Source organism: Glossina fuscipes, unplaced genomic scaffold (assembly GCF_014805625.2).
Source record: "Glossina fuscipes isolate IAEA_lab_2018 unplaced genomic scaffold, Yale_Gfus_2 223, whole genome shotgun sequence".
Classification (NCBI taxonomy): domain Eukaryota; kingdom Metazoa; phylum Arthropoda; class Insecta; order Diptera; family Glossinidae; genus Glossina; species Glossina fuscipes.
The window spans coordinates 97,459-106,674 of record NW_023998566.1 but is presented as its reverse complement, the minus strand read 5'-3'; the positions used below and the strand labels follow the sequence as shown (position 1 = coordinate 106,674).

Here is a 9,216-nt window from a genome sequence, read left to right as displayed (position 1 = left end):
TTTGTTCAGTTTTATTTCAGTTTTTTTGACCAATTTTGTTCAGTTTTTTCCACAATTTTATTTCAGTTTTTTTCACCAATTTTGTTCACTTTTATTTCAGATCTTTTGACCAATTTTGTTCAGTTTTATTTCAGTTTTTTTGACCAATTTTGTTCAGTTTGTTTCCACAATTTTGTTCAGTTTTTTTGACCAATTTTATTTCAGTTTTTTTGACAAATTTTGTTCACTTTTATTTCAGTTTTTTTGACATTTGGATGTATTTTTCTTATCCTCGGTTTCTTGTATCTTTTTGCTTTCTTATGCTTTTTTCTTATTTAATGATTTTCTTATTATACTATTATATATATATGTATATACTATTGTACTATTTCATATTACATTGTATAAATTACATGCAGGTAGTTTGAATAAATTTGAAACCCTTTATTTAATTGTATGAAAATGCAGTAACTTGTTTACATATAATTTTTGCTTAAATATACATTTATATATATAAGATTATATATTATATAAAAGCACTTGTATGAGTATGTGGTAAGAATTAACAGAAAATGTTGAAAAATATGCGAAAATCGAACGCCAGATCTCTAAGAATTGAATAAAACTAGTCAGGAGACATTCAAGGGGAGATAAATGCTCTTTTTTTATACATTTATAAAAATAAGATTATGTATTATATAAAAGCACTTGTATGAGTATGTGGTAAGAATTAACAGAAAATGTTGAAAAATATGCGAAAAACGAACGGCAGGTCTATAAAAATTGGATAAAACTAGTCAGGAGACATTCAAGGGGAGATAAATGCTCTCTTTTTATACATTTATATTGTCTTGTCCCAGGGAAACATGTATAAGCGCTCTCGATGAACAAGTTGCAATCCACTGAGCAACATGACTATAGACCTAAATGAGCGAACTTCGAATTTGGTCAATTTAAAGGAGAAGTAAATGAGCGAACTTCGAATTTGGTCAATTTAAAGGAGAAGTAAATGAGCGAACTTCGAATTTTGACAATTTAAAGGAGAAGTGAAGCACATATCTAACGGTAACGTCGTTTACATGTCTGTCTGTAGATGGGTAATAATTTTTGCTGTTGCAATGCCAAACTGTTCAAATATTGTTGCTTTAAAGCACTAATAGTAGCGATTTTACGACGTTATGTAGTGCCGGCATAACTGTAATTAGAAATAGAGGATGAGAAAGTTGAAGGGAAAGCAGTCGCGGATGAAGATATAGATGAATTTAAGGCTTCCAAATCAATTTTTATTTTATCAATTTCTAATTTTTTTCATTAAAATTAGATTGAAGCTCCATTCATTTGATATATTATACAAATTTTTCATTGATTTTTTATCAATTTTTCGTGCCCCTCATTGATTTTTTATCAATTATCAATTAGCGCTTATCTCTGCCTTTTCCTCCATGTCTTCTGTTAATTAAAATTTTTCACTTACACACATACAGTCTTAGTGAAGCCTTTATTTACTTTAATTGCAGTATCGTTTTCGATCTACAAATCTCCCTCCTCGACATCACATATTATTATATCTTATATTATTATAATTTGCGTATGTTTCAAACGTTTTGCTCATATTCGTCCTAATTCAAATTCCGAGCTTGATCATCTATCAGACTGATCCTTTTCAATGATTGCTGGTTTTAAAAAAATCTTTTATTGAAGTCTGTTTTCCCTTATGTCGTTTCAGCTCATCACACCTTTTCACTTATTGTCAATTGTTCGGAAATTATGAATATTGAAATTCAATAGTCAATTACAAATCAACTGTCAAGTAAGAAAACATTTTTTTTTTTAAATCTTTTATTCACTTATTGATAAGTTTCTTTTTTTTAGAATTACAAATCAATTTTGAAAATGGATGAAAACATCGAATCAAGTAAAGAAGTAAACAATGTAGACGCACCAGAAAGAGCTTGTGGTGACAAGAACAACAAGACAATAGTAGACATAATATTTGGGGACCTTTCTACAACGCCTTTTAACAGTCCTACAACATCGCGTGAGAGTAAATTGAGAAATTTGGAGCGGTCCCTTTTATTTATATTACGGGAGAAACCGAAACGTAACTGTAGCCGTAAATTTAAAGAGAAGGCGAAATCAAATTTGGAGGAAAAATTCAAGGTCGCTACTGATAACAATGAGAATATGAGTACATGTTCATCTTCATTGTTGCATGATAAGCATTTTTTGAATTCTAAAAACTAATAGGATTCTACGCTAGAAACAGAAAGTAACTATCTCTTTATAGGCTTTTTTTAACAAGTCTAACTTTGTACATTCTTCTTAGGAAAAGCTTGAGATCGTTGTTACGACGATATCCAGAAAGAGGACACGTACATCGTAAATGAAAGTGAGTTGTTTTTAAAATCTGTGATGAGACAATATTTAAATTAATCCAAAATTTTTTTAGCTTTAATGTCATCTAATCAGTGTAAAACTGGGATAAGTAAAAATTATCATTGGGATAAAGATGACAATGACATATTTGCTTCCTTAAGTACACAAGAAATCTTGGAAGAAGTGAAAAATAAAATGCATGAAGATGAGGTGAGCAAGGTCAACAATGTGGGAAGTTCGCTTGTTTCTACAGGTTTTCAAACGGCTAATGGCAAGAAATGGGCTTAAGACGTACTCGTACTAGTTTAAAGAAATAACAATGACAATAAAGAGAATTGATGAAACACGCAATTATATATATATATATATATATACACATATATATATACATATATAAATAAAAATAAAAAAAAATTACAATGTTTATATAACCTTTATCAATAAGTTCTTGAACAGATGTCGGTACTCCTGAGAAATGAGGATCTTAAAAAATAAAAAAAAATTAAAATAAGCACAAACTTTTTTATTTTCACATTTTGTTTCATCTCCGTACTACTGTCAATAGAAGTATTTGGGATGGCAATGCTTTTTAATTCTGCTAGTTTGTTTTTAATAACAGTGTGCTTTCACGTATAGATATATATTATATACATTTTATATATATGTATGTATGCATACATATAATGAAAGAAGATAACGGTTTCTGCAAACCAGCAGAAATGTTGCAGACGCAAATGCGCTTTGCTTTCGTTTATTCGGCCATTTCAATCGTTACCGCGGCTGAGTTAAGATATTTCATTTTAACTTTTTGCGCCATAAACCGATTTTACGGAGAATCACAAATAATTAAGAATCGATAAAGTTGTCACACTGCTTAGAACCAGATAGGTGTCTGAACAGTATTATGTAAAACGTGATAAGTGCACTGAATGCGATTTTAATAAACTGGCACCTTCAATGGCGGCTACATATTCTACCCACCACGTTGTCTCTAAAGCCGTCTGGGGTCTGTGTTTATAGGCATAGGAAACTGCTTTTGCACTTTCGTGGTATCTGAAAAGAAAATCATAAACAAAAAATGTGCTTAATAAAAATATCTCTTTTTCTTTGCTTAATATTCATCTTAAAAATAATGTAAACTTCACCTATATATAGATGATCTTAGTTTCTGCATGTGTAGTCAATCAAATTATCTATTTATGTCTATTTGTTTAAAATATCGTAACGATCTTGAAAATTATATATTTAAAAATTTAACACTGGGTTTAAAATTTCCGCACAGTCTCACAAACAATTCTTTTACATTATGGTTTTCCATATTCTTTATTGTTTTTGCAACCACGACCGAAAGATGCTGACATATGTACTTTTGTCAAAACTCAGAAGGAATATTCCGAAATTCTATAAAGTGTATATTTTCTCGAACAGTATCAAACTCTTAAACGATGGAAATACGTCCACCTGGCAGTCTCCGCGCTAGTGGAGTGTCTGTGGTACACATTTTTCTGACGAATTTCACGAAAACTTTGGAAGTTCTTGAACGAATGTTGGTACTGAACATAAGCTGAATCGTTCAAACGACTCGCCTACCATGCGATGTAAATTGAGAGTAACACTGCTTCCAAAAACAAAGAAGAGAGCAAAAAAGCAATGAAACAACAAACAAACTTAGTGTCTTTCCATAACTTTCTTTAATGCCTTGATAACGTTGTTCTCGTTAATGTCTTCATAATTAAGAAGTATTTCCATGTCTCTCACTTTTCTACAACGCCTTTTAACAGTCTTATAGCATCGCCTGAGAGTACACTGAGAAATTTGGAACGGAGCCCTTTATTTATATTACTGGAGAAACCGAAACGCAGACATAAGGTCATTTATAAATCAATCTGAGAAGGGGACCCCGATATGGCCACCCACATATTGATAAGAAATCCGTTTAATCAACATGCCCGCAAAGCCACATAAAGTAAGTTTAGAAACAAGCAAGTCATGGTTTACTCTATCAAAAGCATAACTGAAGTTAATATAAATAACATCAGTTTGCATACATTGCGATATTTGAATCGTCACTATTCAAGGTTTTTTTTCTCTCCCATTGTGAATTATGAGCAAGAGGAATTATTGTGAATTATATGAGCAAGAGGAAGTACTGTAAAATATATGAGCAAGAGAAAAGTATATGAACAAGAACAAGAATTGTAAAATATATGAGCAAGAGGATTAATTGTAAAAATTGTATGAGCAGCGCAATAACAGGAATTTTAAATTATATGAGCAAAAACAAGTATTGTAAAATATATGACCAGGGATAAAAGATGGCTTATTTTAATTTTTTTTTATTTTTTAGGCAACACATAGCAATAATAAAATTTGTTTACTATAACTTGCTTTCGATCTTCGTTTCGGGACCGCCTACCTCCTCTTTTCTGGGGGAGGGATTTCGTGAACGCCTACATTCTCTTTCCTAAAGGATTTCGTCCACGCCTACCTCCTCTTTCCCGGGGGGAAAGAAGAGGTCCGCCCCGTCGCCCTCCGCGCTTAGCAGAATTATTGCTAGCAGAAGCCTGTTGATGTCGTCGATGTGCTTCAACACGTCTGGAAATACGTCTTCCGTTGTTTCTTCCTTTTCTTTCAGTATCTCTTCTTTCTCCTTCTCTATCTGAAAATATATAAAAGTTAATTATCCCATAAAATAAAAAAATTATAAAATTTTATTTGTCCAGACAATTTTTCTATTTGTTTTTTTGTTGTTGTCTTCTAACTTCATTTTCACTCTTACTTTTCTTATTGTCTCGTTCAAAATGGATTCCTGCAATATTTTACCGCTGTTTCCAGCACTGTAACCAAAAATTATAAAAATTATATAATTGAAACACTTTAAACGCAACTCTGTGCTGAACGTATGCGTTAGATAATGCGAATAGTTAAATATGACTCTGCGTACGAAAAATTAGATAATTCAAATCATTTTTTGAGGTTATAGAGATTTCTGGAAAGCTTGCTTTAAACGTACATTTTCTGTGTGAAAAAAAACCAACAATTGGAAAAAATCTAGTAATCTTTAAACGTACATTTTCTGTGCGCGCGAATCGGAAAGAATCGACTAAGAAAAAAAAGCCAACAATTGGAAAAAAATCTAGTAATCTTCAATTCAGTCAATTTTGAATAATTTTATATTTTATTCCTGATCAGGTTCTTATATCTAAAATTAAGAAGCCAAGAAAAAGAAGTCATCTAAAATCAAGAAGAAGAGAAGTACGCAATCCATTCAACCGACTACAAAGCATACGTCACCTTTTACTGCGGTAAGTGCATTTATTTTCTTATTTGTTGATTTCTAATTGCTCCAACACAATAAAAGGTAAAAAAATTATATTTCGAACGTTACACAAATTATGTCCGTTGACATAAATGGACCTAAGCATTGAATTTTTCGTTTAAACGGATGGTGACTGGAGATGAGAAATGGATCACATACGATAACCCTGTGCGAAAACGATCGTGGTCAAAGAGCGGTGAAGCACCTCAAACGGTGGTCAAACCAGGACTAACGGCCAGGAAAGTTTTGCTATGCATTTGGTGGGACTGAAAGGGGATTATTTATTATGAGTTGCTTTCATATGGCCAAACGCTAAATTCTGATCTCTACTGTCAACAACTGGACCGTTTGAAGATAGCGATTGACCAGAAACGGCCAGAAGTTACCTTTAAAATAGCAACAAATCATACAACAAAATGGTGCATATTTGACCCAAATCGGGCAATCCGAAGCAGTCCTGAAGTTCATATAAAAATAATGGATTTCTTTTTCCCCAAACTAATATTATAATATAATATAATATTTTTATATCATATATATATATATGATATATACATATATAGATATATAATAATAATTTATTAAAATAAAATATTCTTTTTTGCTACTTACTTCAGTTAATTCGTTGTTCATTTTTTTTTAAATTTTGTACTATATACGTATGTGAAAAACTACCGTTTGTGTGAATACTCTTTGGTGGTCGATATCAAAATGAGCGAACGTATGGAAAAATGGCGGTTTGCAAAATTTGCACGAGTTAGTAGAAACCGTGATGATCTTTGATTGGATGTGTGAAAACACTTGCAGAATTAAAAAGTGTTGCCATCCCATTTCAAACCTTAAATTACGAGATTTGGAAATCAGTAATGAGCAATCACGGAAGAAAATAGACTACGAATGAAAAATTCGCTTAGATGTCATTATTTCTTGCTTTAATAATGAATACGTCACCTCTTCGATTTATTAAACTGTCTTTTATTATATATATTAATCAATGTATAAAACAATTTAATTAATGTAAAATTTTGAATAAGTATTGCAAATATATATAAATTGTATAACTAGAATCATTTAGCATTTAAGATTTTACAGAACTAGGTTTTGAAATGTAAATCAAAAAAAAAAAAAATAATAAAGCTGTGAAGGAAAAAATGCAAATTGTTGTGCAATTGCCTGCTTCATAGCGGATTTTATAAATTCTTGAGAACATACATACGGCTTTACTGCCTGCACCTCTGTTTCTCAAAAGGAATAAAAAATTATTTGGGATCATAAACTCTTAAACTATAGCAGATAAATCTATAATTCGCTATAACTGATTTATTGATCAAGATGAGAACTAAAGTAAGTATAGGGAATATCAGAAAAAGTCTTTTAGAAAAACAAACAAACGCTTCTTTGCAAACTGATATTTTTATCTCGAACCCGAATCCCTATGAAAAGTAATCCCTATGAAATGACGCTTTCTTTGGCTACAATGTCTGAAGTGGTGCAGAGTGCGTTAAAGTCGACTTTGCGCAACTACAATATTTTTGGTTTTATTAGAGGCAATACATAAACACACAAACATAAGTGTGCCCCAAATACGTTCTCGATTGCGATCGTTTACTTGTATTTCGTTTCATTAAAGAATTCAAACAATGGTGGATCGGTATGGGAGTCGGGTAAAATCGAATTTCCCCGTATAATCTGTGATTGATACCAAAATTGGTGCAAAGTAAACGAAGCTCCTTGGTTTGCAAACGGGGGGAGTTGCTTACCGATACAAAAAAGTTGGCCTATTTCCTTTATGTATTTTTGAGAGCTATTTGAGAGAAAAAATTTCTTATAACGAAACAAACTGAAGTTGAACGAAATTTTTATTTATTTATAAAAATCACAATTAGTATTTACGTGTTTTTTCATTTGACATGAGACGTGTTTTAAGAGTGATGTCTGCTTTGTACCTAAAAATAATCACAAAATAAATATCATAAATATAATTATTATTAATACCATTACTTACTTTTATTATTCGTAGTAGTACTGATTTATTACGATTATACTATCACCATGCGTGGCCGCTTCTCGGCCCTGTTTCGGGCGGCTCAGTATATTGCGTAAATCAAATTGTGAATTTTGTCGGCGTCGCCGTCCCTTGCGCTGCTGGCGGTTTATCCACTGCCGCAAAACGGTAGGGGGTGGCGATTCTTCGCGCGAGACATCTTCTGCGACATCTTCTTCTGGTTGTCCAGTTTCTTTTTTTTCATCTAAAAAAAAAAAAATTTAATATTAAATCAAAAAAAAAAAAAAATTATACAACTTACTTTGCGAGACGGACGACTCCCAATTTTTGGCGCCCTCACCGCGCCGTTCGTTACGCCAGTCTCTTGTTTTTTCAGAGCAAGAGTTGTACATGAAAGTAGTAAAAAAACCAAAAAAGTTAGTTGCCTAGATTTATTATGAAATCGTATTTTATTAAATTTTTTATTTTAAACATGTTTTTGCCAAATAAATTTATGAAAAATAAAAATTATTATTTATTTATTTATTTATTTCACTTATACTAGAAACTCAACTAAAACAAAATGGCAGTCGAGTTCAATTGGCACTTAAAGCAAAATTTATATTAAATTAATAATCTCAAAGCCATCGCAAACATGCATACGCTTAGTAAACCAAAATAGTTAATAACAATTAATTTTCGACTCATAATGACTTTTTAACCTTAAAAGTTAGTTCAAGTACGACAAGACGATGGACTTTAAGGAGTCCGTTAATGAGAATAAATGATAGACGTCATTTAGTTTCTTGCAAACTACTCTGAGCGGATTAAACAGCTCATAATTAAATTTACACTGATTAAGCTTAACCAAGATAAAGTGCCTAGAGAACCGGTTAGCGACATTAAAGCCTATCTCACGAAGTAATACGGGCGAGTCAATTGTACCATTTATTACTGTAATTAGAAAGAAAAGGCCAAGAACAAATCTACGTTTCTCAGGAGACGGTAGGGGCAGCAGAAGCAACCTTTTTTAGTTATGCAAGATTATATATTATATAGTACGACTATTAAGATCATCATTATTCACGATCTTTCAATCAAGAAATTAAACGAAACTCATATATAGTGTAGTGAGATTTCATTTTCGCCATTCATATTTATAGGAAAGCAACTCTGCGCTCTTTTCATATATGCTCCTTTTCTTATATACTTTGAAAAGAAAAAAACTAGATAACGGCTTTCTGCGAAAAAAAGAAAATTTTACATGGCCGTCGCGATCATTTCGAACAGAACTGCAAAAGCAGTTATATCAAGTGAAAAGTGTTAAAGTGTTTGGAAAAGTTGAAAAATCCGATTTAAGTTAACCGTCAAATATTTTAATTATTTTCATATTATTTTGATATTTGATTATTATTTTATTTACTAAAATTTGACATTGGTGTATTGTTTAAATTTTGTGCATCGAAATAATTTCATAGTTGTGACTGTAAGTGAATTTTTCAATATTACATATATTTTATTTATTGTCGAGGAGAGCCACAGATTCGCATAGTTTTCC

The 9,216-nt window shown here is 31.6% G+C and overlaps 2 protein-coding genes across 3 annotated transcripts in view; both read right to left on the bottom strand.

The window, feature by feature from the left end:
- LOC119642467 overlaps positions 1-6,437 on the bottom strand; it is an 18,469-nt gene extending 12,032 nt beyond the window's left edge. Inside the window, exons 1-2 of one of the 2 annotated variants that reach the window (XM_038041622.1) lie at positions 6,287-6,437; positions 4,741-5,014 (exon numbers count right to left, since the gene is read on the bottom strand). In XM_038041622.1, coding sequence (XP_037897550.1) covers positions 4,820-5,014; positions 6,287-6,307 — 216 coding nt within the window. In that variant the 5' untranslated portion in view covers positions 6,308-6,437 and the 3' untranslated portion in view covers positions 4,741-4,819. Of the gene's footprint in view, positions 1-4,740; positions 5,015-6,286 lie in introns of those variants that run through there. The other variant, XM_038041624.1, reaches the window with a different exon arrangement.
- Positions 6,438-7,372: 935 nt separating this feature from the next.
- Positions 7,373-8,147, bottom strand: LOC119642468. Its single transcript, XM_038041625.1, has 3 exons — positions 7,981-8,147; positions 7,680-7,923; positions 7,373-7,620 (listed from the first exon to the last, which is right to left on the bottom strand). Exons 1-2 carry the CDS (start codon positions 8,069-8,071, stop codon positions 7,685-7,687), a joined length of 330 nt encoding a protein of 109 aa, XP_037897553.1. The 5' UTR covers positions 8,072-8,147; the 3' UTR covers positions 7,373-7,620; positions 7,680-7,684.
- Positions 8,148-9,216: the final 1,069 nt, after the last annotated feature.